This window comes from Nannobrachium achirus, assembly GCF_963921795.1.
Source record: "Nannobrachium achirus genome assembly, chromosome: 22".
Lineage (NCBI taxonomy): Eukaryota > Metazoa > Chordata > Actinopteri > Myctophiformes > Myctophidae > Nannobrachium > Nannobrachium achirus.
In genome coordinates this window covers 2,819,782-2,837,150 of record NC_137829.1, presented here as the reverse complement: position 1 = coordinate 2,837,150, position 17,369 = coordinate 2,819,782, and the positions used below count along the sequence as shown (strand labels likewise).

General features: G+C 41.1%; 1 protein-coding gene across 1 annotated transcript in view; it reads right to left on the bottom strand.

Moving 5' to 3' along the window:
* Window positions 1-1,102: 1,102 nt before the first annotated feature.
* trappc10 (trafficking protein particle complex subunit 10) overlaps window positions 1,103-17,369 on the bottom strand; it is a 42,741-nt gene continuing 26,474 nt past the window's right edge. The window contains exons 17-23 of the mRNA XM_080752447.1: window positions 16,086-16,315; window positions 14,774-14,874; window positions 13,213-13,336; window positions 12,860-13,024; window positions 7,049-7,229; window positions 5,635-5,829; window positions 1,103-2,777 (exon numbers count right to left, since the gene is read on the bottom strand). Of these exons, the coding sequence (XP_080608573.1) occupies window positions 2,515-2,777; window positions 5,635-5,829; window positions 7,049-7,229; window positions 12,860-13,024; window positions 13,213-13,336; window positions 14,774-14,874; window positions 16,086-16,315 (1,259 nt within the window). The 3' untranslated portion in view covers window positions 1,103-2,514. The remainder of the gene's footprint in view (window positions 2,778-5,634; window positions 5,830-7,048; window positions 7,230-12,859; window positions 13,025-13,212; window positions 13,337-14,773; window positions 14,875-16,085; window positions 16,316-17,369) is intronic.

The window sequence follows — 17,369 nt, the reverse complement described above, 5'->3', positions numbered from 1 at the left end:
GTACAGTATACGTATACATACAGTATACTATAAAAGTTTGTTCTAACAGTATATAGCATATTTTGCAGTATATACCTAAACACCCACATAGTGTGAAGTGAGCAGTGCTATTTATGAGTTAATTTAATTTCATCAAGTGTCCCACGAGCCAATCACAGCGCGTCCTGCGAAGCTTGGCCAATGGGACCCTGGGTGTTCAACAAACTTTGAGGCATTTGTGCCCAAGATGTAGGCCATATCTAGGCCTGATGTAGGCCACGCTTCGGTTTACTTAAGCCCCGGACAAGCCCTGGACATTTTTGAACACGCTTTTCCCCTCGGTTTTTGACCGGACAATTAAAGCCAGATGTTGGAGCTACAGTATAGCTTCTGACTTCTCTCATCTCTTGCGCCAAATCAAGCTTGTTTGCCATGTTTGAGTCACAAAGAATTGTGTAGATTTTATTTTTTACATCGTCTTCATAATTTATATAGATTTATGGTTTTCATCATGGTGACAGAGTTCTGAGTTTGATTAGAATAACTGTGGAGAAGGTTAACACCACATTTGTTCATTAAGCACAGTGATGCCCTTGAAAAGAACTTAAAAATTAAAGAATACATTTCTATTTTGTCCAATCTGTATGGAAGAGTACCGGTATGTTAATACAATTTAAACAATTGGTGTGGTTATATCTTCTCTCCCTGATCTTCTATTGAGACATTTACGTAGATTGTGTCAAATGTGATCTCTCACCCAGACAGATTCTGGCACAAATCTTGACCTGATGGTCGGGATGGAATTTAACCCCAGAGAAAGCAGGCCAGCTCTATTAGTTCAAAGGTAAAAAAGGCAGCACTTGTACAGGAACCAAGGTTTAAATCCAGGGTAGAAGAGGAAAGTTACATGGTGCTGCTTTAACAGTCAAGATTTAATTTCCCCTGAGACTGTTCTTCAACTTGATGGAATCATGAAATACTGAAAAATATTTCTGATACATTTAATTTAGCACAATATATAACATTTTAAATATTTTAATTTAATAACATTTCCCAGGGACCATCTGTAATTATTCCGTGGACAACACGTGTCACAAAGCACCACAACACCAGATCAGTTCCAATGAATTTTTAATATAGGTGGCAATCAAAGAGGATTTTGATTTTAAATCACATTTATTTACACAGCAGTATGTACAGTGACCAAAGGTGAGCAGTATAATTACAGTGTTGGTGGGGGAGGGGCAAGAACATAAGGATTAGGTAGACCAACAGTTAAGTTGACAGTCGCTCTTTCGAATCAGTGAATGCAGTGGTTCTCAAACTGTTTTTTTATTTATTTCAAGGGCCCCCATAACGGGTCCATTTGGTTCCATTTGTAAACTCTCAGAGTTACAGACCTTTAAGGGTCCATTTGGAACCCCACCCAAGGAACCCTGAGGGTCCCTGGACCACTACTACTGTGTGATTGAATAAATTAAATGATGAGCATCTCCATTCATTTATTCGAGACCTATGGCATAAGTGCATAGCTTGGACACGTAGATTCATCGACGCGCACACCCCTCATATACACGTCATACGCAATAGATATACACACTTACATAATGAACAAACCATTGTTAGATTAAGACAACAGATAGACACTGTCCACTGGCTGATCTTTTACTGAAAAACGAATCTCACACACTCGTGCACACACACACACACACGTACGCACGCACGCACACACCACACACACACGTACAGATACATACTGAACACCCCAGTTAAAAGTACAGTACTTCAGTAGTCAGTAGAGGTGTACAACGTAACACAGGCTATCTAGGGCTTTGGTGCGTCTAATGAACACGGTCGCTCTGGGGGAGGAAGAGGAGGAGGGGGGGGATGACGACGCTGCATCTCGATCAGCTCTCCAATCGCACGTGAGCGAACGGGGATTTGGCAAGGTGTGGCCACGAACGCATCCTGGGACAGCTGAGTATTGTTCTGAGTTTGACAGAGCGATATAGGGGAGTGGGTGGGGGTGAGAGGGGGGCCAATAAGAATAAACAGTCAATATATAGAATTATAGATCTATCCAATGAGCTATATACAATTCATGGTCAAGAAAATTGACGAACGCAAAAATAATAATAATAATAATAATAATAATAATTATCAGCAGGTGTCATTCCTTCTTTGTTGTGTTCTAGTTCCCGATGACTCCAGTGGTGTGAAAACTTCATGCTCAAGGGTTTGGGGGGGGGGGGGGGGGGGAGCCTCAGAAGAGCCCAATCAGAGCCTCATAAAAAAAAAGGTCCTGGATGTCGTACCCAGGACACCACCACCACGGCGCCCCGTGCGCTCAAGCCCACTGGAGTCCGCCCAGGGTGGTGACTCCTGGGGTTGGGGCTGTGGTCCGAGAGAGAGAGAGAGGGGGCGTGTGGGCGGGAGGCGGCGTTTAGTGATGTCAGTCTAAGAAGTGGAGAGGAGGGGTTGTGTCATGAAGTGTTGTGAAGGGGTGGAGGTTTATGGTTCCCGGGGCCACCGGGGTCACGTGGCGTTGACCTCCAGGATGTGGTCGTCGGTGGCGGGGAGCACGAGGACCTGCCGCGCGTGGCTGTGGTTGAAGACCTGGCCGGGGCTGAAGGGCTCCAGCCGCGGCATGGGGAGGCCCCGCTGCTGCTGCTGCTGCTGCTGCTCCGAGCCGCTGCCCAGCGAGTGCACGCTGCCCCGGCTGCGGATGCTGGCCGTGTCCGCCTGGTCGTCCAGGGTCTTGTCCAGCAGGGAGAGCGTGTCGTTCTCCACGCAGCTGTCTGTGGGCCCAGTGATTAAAAGTGAAATAAAAGTGTTTGTAATGTATGACCGTGTCCTAATGTGCGATTTGTGCAATAGTATGAAAGGAGCCCCTACCCACACTAGAGCTGTTTCCTAAACTAGTGGTTCTCAACCTTTTCAGGCCGTGACCCCCAAAAGAATCACATTTGAACTGGGGACCGCCCAGCCTGCACAAGCGCTTGGAATTGTTGGTTTTGGCATAACATTTAGCTTGCCTCGATCTATTCCATTGTGAAATTAGCTATTTTCACAATTGCTGCCTCTAATATTTGACAATTTGACCGATGTTTGTCTTTGAAGTCCTTAAATTGTCAAACACAGAAAACAATGTAAATAAATGTTACATTTAGCTAAACATCTGGGGACCCCCCAAAATCATTTGGAGACCCCTCTGGGGGTCCTGGCCCACAGGTTGAGAACCACTGTCCTAAACAATTAACACAATATGTAAAATGACAATGTTTTAGTGACATTATTTCTGCTGTTCCACATACTGCCAACCAGGTAAAGAAATCACAGTTTGAGGCTTTAACCGTTGCTTGCTTTGATATATCCAGGAGTCAGGACTATTACCATTTTATGGAATATATTTCAGAAAATATTGCTAGTTTGACCACTTCAAATGCTCTAATGTTAAAATAATAACAGAAAATAGCCCATTTACAAGGTCTCAACGGGTCGCAGATGCATTGAGAGCCTGTAGATCGGCTATTTCCATAGAACTCATGCTGGCTTCTGTGGAATTCAAAGGACTGAAATCAGTCGTGGTGACTGAGAACTTTAATCCATGTGGGTGGCACAGGACAAGAAGAGGGCTAAAGGCTGTCCAACTGCACTACATCTGATTACTTAGGTGTTAAAGGGCAGGAAATTGACTACCAACAGTGCCAACATCACTTTTAGGTGGAAAGTCCAAAAGATAATGGAACAAATATGGATTCAATTTAGTAATTATTTTGTCACAAGCTCTTGTTAACACTTATGTTGCAATGATTTTTTCTCTTCAATGTCTCGCGTTGCCATGGTTACCATAGACTTCCATGTAATTGTGCAATTGTGTAAAAAGTGCACGCCCATGCCTAGATGATGCACCACGTGTGTAGATGCTGTTCACAGCTTTCAAACAAAGAAATCCGCTTGGAAATCCGTTCAGGCATTCATGATTTATGGGCCATTATGTTTTCTACAGATGTAAACAAACATGGCTGCCATGTTTGAAAGAATGGGTTGGTATGGGGGTTAAACATGCAATTTCGCGATCGCGATCATGCCTAATACATTTCTGGAGGTCCAAATTTTTTTTTTGAAAAAAATCTTTTTTGCCCAAACTCGGGAAACTCGGGGTTGGCACAGCGTTGGTATCAATACAAACTCGGGAAACTCGGGGTTGGCACCAGATGTGTTAATAGCTTCCATTGGTTACATATGATTAAAAGACATTTTCACTTAAAAATCTAAAATAGCATAAATTTGCACTACTTTTGCACAACATTCTTGTATGACGAAGTAAAGCATTGATTTATGAAAAAACAGATACAAGGTTTCTGCCCGACAGTGACAGTATGGAATGCGAGATACCAAAGTGGTTTTCAACATGCAGCTTATTCAACTGTTGTGAAATCACATGGGGAGGAAGAGAACGTATAACATCATCTAGCTTAAGAAATGCATTACTTTCAGAAGACGTCGGTCGGAACACACTTCTTATCTAAGGGTTTGATAATAAATGTTATCTAATGAGTCTGTTATTCTTGGATAAACAAAATAAACTGAGACAAGTACTAAAAGCTTCGGCAAAGATAACAGTCTTATAGCAGCTCATAACGGTCGGGTCTTCTTGTGGTAACATTTATATTTGGACATGTGTAAATCATGAGGAATATATACAGTATTTATATACTGTACCAGACAAAAACATGTCCTTCCTTAATATGTTTTAGCTAAAGACAAGTTGAGTGTCCAAATTATTAGATTATCTGATCAAAATCTTAACAGACTTTCATGTGAATTTAGAATATGTTTAGTTTTCAGTGGACATTCTTGCTGTCGTAGCTGCAGTAATATATACTGTTGGAAGACAATTGGAAAGGAAAACGTATTTCCCTGCAAACAATGTGTACTCAATGTGTACCTAAAATGTGTAGCTGATTCGTACAAGTGAAGGGATAGCAACATAATCAGACAAATCAATTTAGTAGATTAAATAGATTAGATAGAAGAAATTCTTCAGATCGATTCACTGATCTATTTTTTTTTCAACTATTCGATCAATAAAAAAAGGAATGTATGTTAGTGTTTTGAGACCCAGTGAAATTTAGACCAGGAGCACTCGTTTTCGAATGCAGCTAGTCCCTTTGAGCGGCAGTCGGTCGCAGAAGCAGTTGCCACAACAATATTTACTATTCTGTCCCTCCGGTTTACACATTCTAGTCGGCTCATCATGCGACCTTCGCAACGCTCGACTCGGCGACTCGCTCGCTACCGCTCGCTCGGCGGTGTCTCACGTGGCTCAAGGTCGCCTGAGACGGCGCACCTCCGTCACGGTCAATAGAAAACTAGCGCTCCTGGTATCAATCTCACCAAGCATACTTAATGAACTGGTGGGTGTGGCCACATAAACACATCATTTTAACTCTTTCTGTACACTCTTTTGGAAAATATCTTCCTCCTAGTATAATCATAATAGTTACTAATCATGTTTTAGAGGGGGAAAAAATCATGGCACCCCATCTTTAAAGCAAGAGCGCATTGCTAACCTAGCCCTGATAAAACATGTAACTGTATGTGAGCATTCCAGCAGGGTGAGTTATGAGCAGTGGAAGCCAGAGGACTTACCAGGGTCAGGCTGGATGGCAGGCGCTGCTGTGTGAGGCAGGTACCTGAACACTTTGATCTTAGGGAAAGGCAGGTGGCCGGCGAACAGCGGCATCACCTCGATCTGCACTCTGTGGGTGGCGTTGGCTGACAGGGGCATGGATACCATGCCAGAGCTCTTCCCACACACAGCCCAGTTGCTGCTGCTGTCAGCCACTGTGAGGAGGAGCAGAGATGCACAGGTGGTCTGAATAACATTTAAGCACACGCACAGCACACACACACACACACACACACACACACAACGCCCAGGCCGTTGCTAGATTTTAGGGGCTGATACTGATCCTGATTTGATCCTGATACTGAGTCCTAAATCACAGATTACTAATGTTTTGACCGGTATTTTGTCAACATTTTCTAAATCAATTTGAAAAACCTGAGATTGCATTAAGGTTTATAGTTCAGGACCTACCTTTAACTTATAAGTACAATAAACATAAAAATGCAATAAAATGTTTTATGTTATTAACTCATTGAGTGCCAGCCTATCACCACTAGAGGGTGCCCAGTGACCAGAGAATAATAGAGATATGCTGGTAATGCATGCCCAAGCCCTGGAGCCATGACTTGCCTGAACACTTTCCTTTGTGCATGTACAGGAAGAGGATGAAGTTAGCTTGAAGTTAGCTATTGGCTACCAAGCATTTTAGAAGCCTTATTTTCGTCAACTTAGCCATGATTAAACCTTGCACACCTCATGCATGGGAAAAAAACAGAGAAGAATGAGCTCTAAAAAATCCAATGCAATCCTGGATTGCATTGGAGTGGATTTGTGCAGTTTGTTCACAGCTTTCAAACAAAAAAATCCGATTGGAAATCCGTTCAGGCATTCTTGAGATAATCGCCATTATGTTTTACATGTAATGTAAACAAAAATGGCTGCCCTGTATGTTAGATGGGGTTGTATGGGGGTGGAACATGCAAAATCGCGATTGAAATCATGTTCACCAGATTTGATGGGGTCCAAAAAAAAAAAAAAAAAAATTCAAAAATTTTTTTTTCAAATTTTTTTTTTTTTTTTTTTTTTAAAAGCCGAACTTGTTCGGGATCGGCACTCTACGATACGCTAATAAAGGCACTCAATGAGTTAACCACTTTTCCCCAAAAATAGCAAATCTACAAGCTGTCGCGTTCAGAGCTTGTTCAGAGCTTGTTCAGAGCTTTTGCACATTTCTGAATGTCTATATATGACATGCCCAGAATAAGGACGCCAGGTTGAAAGTGTTTTGGGAAAAATCTGCGATCAAATCTGCGTCACAAAAGTCAAATAACGGCCGTTATATCAGCCAAACCATTATATCGGTCTGGGTCCAACACTAATAAATACAATCTATAAATGTCTCTATATATTATTTGTCTCTTCCCTCAAGCGTACCTTCATACATGAGCTTGGTGGTCCTGAGGCCGTCGGCCTCCGCCTTCCCCTCCTCCGTCGTCTCCCCCTCGCCAGGCTCTGTCAGTCGTGTAATGGACACCTCCAGCCCACAGAGGGTGCCAGAGCGACAGTGTTGCTCCCCTGCAGGAGGCAGGATCTCACCTCGAACACTGTACAGCGTCTGGTTCAGGACAGGTCACAGAGGGGAGAAACGTACAGCAGAGTTAATCTCACAGGATATTAGGCCTAGAATTATTGAATGCTTTAACCAGTGAAAAATAGCAGATCTATAAGCTCACACCGCGGCACCGAGTGCCGCGCTGCGAGCTTGTAGATCTGCTATTTTTGAAAAAGTCGTGAAAATGTGTGCAAATCTTTGAATATATGTATTTTTAAAGCGAACGTTTGTAACTCAAATTTTGCTTCTGGGTGGTCCCTGGAACTAGATATTTTGAGATGGGGGTCCATGGACAAATTGGGGGTCCTTCACATGAAAAGGTTTGAGCACCACTGACATAGTAGTCTCTCAAGATAGCAGATCTTCAAAATAGCAGATCTACAAGCTCGCAGCGCGGCACTCGGTGCCGTGCTGTGAGCTTGTATATCTGCTATTTTTCAGTAGTTAAAGCATAAAATAATAATACACTATAATGTGTACCCGTTTTGAATGGGTTAAAGGAGCATGTGTAGGATGAGATGCACTATACCACCGTTTCTCACCCTCTGGTCTGGGGACACTAAAGCGTCATTCCCACCGGACGTGATAACGTTAACGATATGTTGGCGGCTTTATCGTGTGTGGACGGTACCATCCACTTCAATTGAAAACGTTATTTTTTTTTTAATCATTAGCTTTATCATTATCACGCCCAGTGGGAAAGGGCCTTTACTCGGAAACTCTTAAAAGTGTACAAATGGAATATATATATATATATATATATATATATATATATATATATATATATATATATATATTGTTTAAATTGTTAGGGACCCCAATCTACAATGTAAACTCATCAGCGTTCATTCAACTCTGACGAGAGTTAAATTATGGACCCTTGGTTATGGGTCAATTTGGTTCATTCCTACACTCTGTATACTGTATTACAGATATGTAGTAAAGATCAATTTGGTTCATTCCTACACTCTGTATACTGTATTACAGATATGTAGTAAAGATCAATTTGGTTCATTCCTACACTCTGTATACTGTATTACAGATATGTAATATATATAGATATGTATAATATACAGGCTACTGTATTACAGATATGGTTCATTCCTACACTCTGTATACTGTAATACAGATATGTAGTAAAGATCAATTTGGTTCATTCCTACACTCTGTATACTGTATTACAGATATGTAGTAAAGATCAATTTGGTTCATTCCTACACTCTGTATACTGTATTACAGATATGTAGTAAAGATCAATTTGGTTCATTCCTACACTCTGTATACTGTATTACAGATATGTAATATATATAGATATGTATAATATACAGGCTACTGTATTACAGATATGGTTCATTCCTACACTCTGTATACTGTAATACAGATATGTAGTAAAGATCAATTTGGTTCATTCCTACACTCTGTATACTGTATTACAGATATGTAGTAAAGATCAATTTGGTTCATTCCTACACTCTGTATACTGTATTACAGATATGTAGTAAAGATCAATTTGGTTCATTCCTACACTCTGTATACTGTATTACAGATATGTAATATATATAGATATGTATAATATACAGGCTACTGTATTACAGATATGGTTCATTCCTACACTCTGTATACTGTAATACAGATATGTAGTAAAGATCAATTTGGTTCATTCCTACACTCTGTATACTGTATTACAGATATGTAGTAAAGATCAATTTGGTTCATTCCTACACTCTGTATACTGTATTACAGATATGTAGTAAAGATCAATTTGGTTCATTCCTACACTCTGTATACTGTATTACAGATATGTAATATATATAGATATGTATAATATACAGGCTACTGTATTACAGATATGGTTCATTCCTACACTCTGTATACTGTAATACAGATATGTAGTAAAGATCAATTTGGTTCATTCCTACACTCTGTATACTGTATTACAGATATGTAGTAAAGATCAATTTGGTTCATTCCTACACTCTGTATACTGTATTACAGATATGTAGTAAAGATCAATTTGGTTCATTCCTACACTCTGTATACTGTATTACAGATATGTAATATATATAGATATGTATAATATACAGGCTACTGTATTACAGATATGGTTCATTCCTACACTCTGTATACTGTAATACAGATATGTAGTAAAGATCAATTTGGTTCATTCCTACACTCTGTATACTGTAATACAGATATGTAGTAAAGATCAATTTGGTTCATTCCTACACTCTGTATACTGTAATACAGATATGTAGTAAAGATCAATTTGGTTCATTCCTACACTCTGTATACTGTATTACAGATATGTAATATATATAGATATGTATAATATACAGGCTACTGTATTACAGATATGGTTCATTCCTACACTCTGTATACTGTAATACAGATATGTAGTAAAGATCAATTTGGTTCATTCCTACACTCTGTATACTGTATTACAGATATGTAATATATATAGATATGTATAATATACAGGCTACTGTATTACAGATATGGTTCATTCCTACACTCTGTATACTGTAATACAGATATGTAGTAAAGATCAATTTGGTTCATTCCTACACTCTGTATACTGTATTACAGATATGTAATATATATAGATATGTATAATATACAGGCTACTGTATTACAGATATGGTTCATTCCTACACTCTGTATACTGTAATACAGATATGTAGTAAAGATCAATTTCAGGCCCTGGTGGTCCCCAGACCTGATGCTGAGAACCAATGCACTAAACTTAATTAATTAATTAACACATTTTGTGTGCATCTTTTGATATATATTTTAATGTTTTGTAGGAAAAGAAATGGGATTTTTACTCAAGTCGTGACCCATAAGAATTGGTCTGTGAACAACACATGGGTCACAACCCACGGTTTGGGAAACAGTGTACTGGACAGTGATGAAGCAGGGGTTTACACTAAGGTCTCAGAGGCACTTGCCCATCGGGCAAGTACAGGTCATATTCTACTTGCCCGAAGGTAATGCCCACTTGCCCGAAAAGTAAATTGTCCATTATAAAATGATAGGTACGATTTTAATTACTGCTCAATTTAACACTTATTTCTTTACTTTCAGGGGCTGTGCGATAAAATGTCATACCTCAATACCTCCAAATCCAAATACTTTAGCTATGATTGAATATGTCTATGGTTTCACACTTATTTTATATTTTTAAAATTTATATTTTTAAATGTAGCAACAGTAAAAACAGCACATTATAGGTAAATAGTGCTCTTATTTTACATTCCACAGACCAGAAGACACAGTGCACTGGCCACGTTCAGGTGTTTAGACAGATATCTCATGTTGTGTTTATAGACATTGTGTCCCCTCTCAAATGAGCACTTGCCCTGTCAGGCAACCTGAAAGCCAACTTCACCTGCCCTGACGTTTTATTTACCTGCCGGGGGCAGGTGGGCAAGCCTTAGTGTCAATGCCTGATGAAGTGACTGACAGTACCGCTAGAAGTTTTGAAAACTCAGCCTATTTTGCTCTGTCCTCCATGCCAACCCCAAACAGTGCACTGTACCCGACAGCAAGCGCAGCACTAACCGTGTTCTACCCCAAACAGTGCACTGTACCCGACAGCAAGCGCAGCACTAACCGTGTTCTACCCCAAACAGTGCACTGTACCCGACAGCAAGCGCAGCACTAACCGTGTTCGGTGTGAAAGGGCCATCAATCTCTCAGGCTCTTAGGTGGCAGTAAACAGCATGTGTAATAATAATGCAAGGGTTGGATTGGGGGTAAGTCCCTGCGACATACAAGCGGCATGTCCAGGGGGTGTACAGAAACAGGAGATGGGCTCAGGAGATATGGGCCTCATGGCTCGGCAACGCTTACTTAAAAATATTTTGGGGTTGTATTGCAAAGTACACCGAGATGATGTCATCACGGTGTACTTTGCAATACAAACCCCAAAATCAATCCTCCAGTTCTAGGCAACACAGAAGGGGGGGGGAACCTTTTTTTAATTTCCACACAACTCCTCTAAGGTATATTAATTCAATATTGAAAATAGGTGGTTTCCCCTATAAACAGCATGCGTAGGATAAAATACACCCTGTGAGGCAATGCAAAGGACAACTTAATGTCTGCCCTTAGATTAGATTATACATCGAATTAGATGTGTTTTATGGTGGGCTTATTTCTGTTTTTATTTTTGATAATTTGCAACAGAGTCTTATGCACACCTGATCAAAGCTTAGCGATGGGTGCGTAGGCGGGGGTCAACATCATTTCAAACATGCACAAGAAGTACAGGGCCCGCACACCATCTTCAACTTGCCAAAAAAACTCTCTTTATTTAATGCAACGTTTCGGTCAAAGACCTTCTTCAGGCATCTGAGATCAGATGCCTGAAGAAGGTCTTTGACCGAAACGTTGCATTAAATAAAGAGAGTTTTTTTGGCAAGTTGAAGATGGTGTGCGGGCCCTGTACTTCTTGTGCATGTTTGAAATTTTTGATAATTTGACATTTGATAACATTTATAATAAATATACTGCACTACTGCGGCTACTGTATAAGCTAATGCTCATGTGTTCCAGGTAGAGGTGTGACAACATTCATGGTTCAGGTGGATATGTTGGTGTCACGGTTCCATGAAGAGGCAGGGGGAGGAAGATTATGTTTTTGCCCCCGTCCGCAGGTCTCTAATCTCGCAAACCGCTGGACCTACAGAAACAACCCTTTTGTGCTATAATGTACTATTTATGCCGTTATGTACAGTATATGCATGCTGTCAAGTACATACAGTACATGCATCCATTTCCCCCTGGGGATCAATAAAGGTTCATCTTATCTATCTTATAGTGTTGGTTTTATCACAGACATTTGCACGTTAGTTAGCCAATACTGAATGTCCTTGGAGTAATGTAGGTAGGTACACATACAAATGGGTTGAATGTCCTTGTTGAAGGGGAATTCACTGATACTGGGTATTGAAACAGCAACACTTTCATTCCTAGCTGTAATCTCTCACCAGCCTTAACATGATTTATTTCACTAGCCGTGTCAACCTTGGTTAGCATACAAATAGGGTATAAACAGTGTAAACGTGTATAGGCTTAAACAAGAAAACTAATGGTCAGTAAGCCTGAGCTTCATCAAAGCAGTAGCTGAAGAAAAGCTTTTTTCAAGCAGCACAGCAGTAGCTGTTGATAGTATAGATTTCGTTTGTAATTTTCCATACATAGGTTTGCAAAGGAAATATACAATGCAGAGCATTGAACCAATTCCAGTTATGGCAGGGCAATATATAGATATATGAGACTAGATATTGTATAAGTGATGTTCTTTACTGGTTTGAATCACTTAAAGGTTCTACACCATGCATAATGTTTGTGTCCCAAAAATGTTTTTCAAAAGGTTTGAGGCTATTACCACTCCTGAATACAAAGCCTGTGTCATTTCTGCCTGGCTTTCAGAGCATTTTCCAGCTGCAGCACCACCTTTGTCCTGAGTGGGAGGACTAGCGCTATTGAGCCAGATTTTCTAAATTTTTGAAATTATTTGGAAAGAAAAAGGTATTGCATTGTGATATTTGATGTTGTCCATCTCAAGTCACAACCCCTAACATGGAGCCTTGAATTGGCCACTGCTGCTGCCTGGGAGAAGAACTTACAGTGACTCTTTCCAGCTGGAAGTGGTGGTGGAAGGGTTTGAAGGCAGAGATGTCCTGGTTGACAGGGCAGAAGTTGGCAGAGAACACACACTGCAGACAGGAGGGCAGGTCAGCCTTCCACCTCACCTCCCATAGGCAGAACATGCACTGTTTACTGCACACCAGCTGCAACCGCACGCACACGCACGCACACACGCGCACACACACGTTCAAGATTCAGTTTTATAAGAACTCCAAAACAACTGAAACGGGTCACATAATAAAAATGACCAAAACTCAAGTTAATCATTAAATATTTCAAAGGGAAAGGACACGTAACACAGGTCAACAGTTTGACTGGCTGTTCTCTTCACCTGTTGTGCTGTAGTGTTGAGGGACCTCAGCTCTAGTGACGTGTGCTGGTTCTCCGTCAGCTTCTGATCCTCCAGCTGGAAGTTCACGTCCGATACGTTCTGCACACACACCTGGATGTACTTCCTGTGGGGGGAGGGGGGGGGGAGGAGGAGGGGGGGGGGGGGGGGTACATGGAGAAGACGAGGACCGTTATTCAACACATCTTACTATTAAAGGGATATTCCACTTTCAAAAAAACTTTTGGTCATTTTATTGTCTAATCAGGCTTTTATGAACACCCTGAACAGTTTTTAATCTGCTTGATTCAATATTTAGATATTTGATGTAAATGTTATCTGGCCCTCCAGGCTCAGGGCCTCTCCCCACACACACCCATTGTAACTTCAAACTCCATTTTAACCATGATAGATTCATTAAAAACATCCATTATCTTTTCTGGTGACTCATTTTACCCTCCTAATACGTGAGCAGGCCGTGTTTTTTCAATAACTTTTTTCTTTTATTTTTAATAATTCTTTGGGAAAATGGAAAAAATTAAATACAATAATATTTTATAAAACATAAATGAAAAAAGTTATTGAAAAAAAACACGGTCTGCTCACGTATTAGGAGGGTAATATGAGTCACCAGAAAAAATAATATGTGTTTTTAATGAATCTATCATGGTTAAAATGAAGTTTGAAGTTACAATGGGTGTGTGTGGGGAGAGGCCCTGAGCCTGGAGGGCCAGGTAACATTTACATCAAATATCTAAATATTGAATCAAGCAAATTAAAAACTGTTCAGGGTGTTCATAAAAGCCTGATTAGACAATAAAATGACCAAAAGTGTTTTTGAAAGTGGAATATCTCTTTAATTTACTGAATGTCTGTCAGCTGTCTGACCATCTGTCTGCATGCTGACATCACTGATACTAAACAGTGTCGCCACCATGGTAACAATGCCCAATTGACATCAACAAAGCCCAACTGACATCACTGACTAACATCACTACAGTGCCCAAATTTGGAGATGACATCACAGACTGGCCTGGACACGGAACACCATATTTGGGCATAAGAGAGTGCCAGCCAGCCAGAAGGATACAACGGGTATTGCACAACTGGACATCGATGTTGACTATTCTGCCAAACGGGCCCCGGTCTGGGTTCTCTAACTTTACTTCTGAGACTCCTACATTCAATCACTCATCACACACCCCAGGGCACAGGACTAGTGCATTATAATTGTGCACATAAACAAAACATACCACTCACACAGACTCATATACTGTATATACAGTACATACATCTGAGCGATATGGAAAAATATAATATCCCAATATTTTCAATCAAAATATCTTGATATCAATATTGTGACGTAAACTTGTATAACAAATTGCAGCAGTACACATATCTCATGTTATGAACGCATGCAGCCAGTGTGCGCGCATGCACACACTATACACGTTGACTGCATCGCTTTAGAAAAAATGCTTCCGCTTAAGCAGAAGAATGAACAGAGATTCCTGCAAAGAAATAAAAACAAATGCCTTATTTTGGAAGAAAGGGTCTTGCTCACCTGTTGCCCGCTGAGAGCAGTGAGTGTTTGGTCTTGAAGGGGATGTAGAAGGTGAGAGCCAACAGAGAAGAGTAGATAGACCAGGGACAGTCTATGGACATCTGAGGACACAAAAACAGAACCACGGATACTGTAACCATCCCCCAGTGAATGTTAACCCATTTAGGCCTAGGATTATTGACCGCTTTAACTGTTGAAAAATAGCAGATATACAAGCTCACAGCGCGGCGAGCTTGTATATCTGCTATTTTTGAAAAATCGTGAAAATTTGAATTTTGATCCGATTCTATAAGTGTCTTTTGAATCCTTCTAAGGTTTTTTGAAAAAAAAAAACTATGTTTCTATGTCAGCAATCTGGCCAGCCATCGTCAAAGAAAAGGTCCTTTTCACTTGAACTGGAGCTCAGTTAGTCTGTTCTTGAAAGACTACTATGTCAGTGGTTCTCAAACTTTTTCATGTGAAGGACCCCCAAAATAATATGTATTTGGCTACGGACCCCCATCTCAAAATATTTAGTTCCAGGGACCCCCCCAGAAGCAAAATTTGAGTTACAAACGTTCACTTTGAAAATACATATATTCAAAGATTTGCACACATTTTCACGACTTTTTCGAAAATAGCAGATCTACAAGCTCGCAGCGCGGCACTCGGTGCCGCGCTGTGAGCTTGTATATCTGCTATTTTTCAACAGTTAAAGCAGTCAATAATTCTAGGCCTAAATGGGTTAAATACACAGGCTGGATACTGTAACCAAAGGGGCACTCCACCACTTTTCAACCTTTGTTCATATAATTGGTCCTCACTCAAAAATAGCTTTTTTCTTTTCTCAGAGGAGGGCTGTGGGCAGGTCAGAAACCCATAGTCTTGTGACATCATCGATTGCCAATCCAGCTTATAGAAACTGCAGGCTTTCTATTCCTGAAAAGTTGCAATTTTAAAGTGGAAGCCATTGTTCTCGCGATAATAAAAATCTAAATATTTTTTTCAAAAATATTGATTAAAAATTTTTTTTTAATTGATGATGTCACAAGACTATGGATTCTGAACTTCCCACAGCTCTCCTAGGAGACTTGGACTGAGTAGAAAAAAATTGTGCTATTTTATCATGAACATTAGTGAGGACCTATTATATGAAGACAGGTTGAAAAGTGGTGAACTACTCCTTTAAGTATTTCTGTATGATACTTTATGATAGCAAATGCTAACTAAATCATCATAATAAAACCTTGGCACCAAGGTCGGTCAATTAGTTCCGGCAATGGAAAAAAGCAAGTCCACACAAAACGAGTGCGTGTGCCTTTGATGGCCTTACCCTCTGGTCGATGGCCGTCATGGGGGTGTCGGGGTGACTGTAGCTCCGGGGCCGGTGGCGGATCTCCCCGTTGGTGAGCCTCTCGTTGGCGGGCCGGTCGGGTCCCGAGGGGACGATGCACAGGACCTCCAGATGGAACTCCAGGGTGTGGTAGGGAGGGGTGGGGGGCAGGCTGATGCTGGTGACCTTCTCAGACGACTGGATGGACAGAACGCTCTCGCCCACGCGCTCTGCAGCCACAGGCAGGGAGGGACACAGAGAGGAAGGGCATGATGTTTTGAAAACTTTGTTGTGATGTATTTCACCGCGCCAGCAGAGCACACAAGTAGGGTGATGAGCTCTGTCTGTGGGTATGTGGGCAGGGGCGTCACAAGGGGTAGGAAAGTGGGACTGAGTTACTGGGGCCCAAGGTGGAGGGGCCCTAGTAACTTTATCTATTGAAAAATAGCAGATATACAAGCTCACAGCGCGGCACCGAGTGCCGCGCTGCGAGCTTGTAGATCTGCTACTTTTGAAAAGTCGTGAAAATGTGCGCAAATCTTTGAATATATGTATTTTTTAAGTGAACATTTGTAACTCAAATTTTGCTTCTGGGGGGGTCCCTGGAACTAAATATTTTGAGATGGGGGGTCCTTCACATGAAAAAGTTTGAGCATCACTGACATGGAAACATTTTCACGATTTTTCAAAAATAGCAGATCTACAAGCTCGCAGCGCGGCACTCAGTGCCGCGCTGTGAGCTTGTATATCTGCTATTTTTCAATAGTTAACTCTTTTAGTGCCACCCGTTCACCACTAGAGGGTGCCCCAGGTGCCAGAGAAAATCCCATAGAGATATGCTGGTATATGCAGAAGCCCTGCAGCCATGACTTGCCTGGACACTTTCCTTTGTGCATGTACAGGAAGAGGATGAAGTTAGCTTGAAGTTAGCTATTGGCTACCAAGCATTTTAGAAGCCTTATTTTCGTCAACTTAGCCATGATTAACCCTTGCACACCTCATGCATGGGAAAAAAACAGAGAAGAATGAGCTCTAAAAAATCCAATGCAATCCTGGATTGCATTGGGGTGGATTTGTGCAGTTTGTTCACAGCTTTCAAACAAAAAAAAACGATTGGAAATCCGTTCAGGCATTCTTGAGATAATAGCCATTATGTTTTACACTGTTGTGAGCTTGGAGGTCTGCTACCTGAGTTGTATGGGGGTTGTATGGGGGTGGAACATGCAAAATCGCGATTGAAATCATGTTCACTAGATTTGATGGGGTCCAAAAAAAAATCTTTTA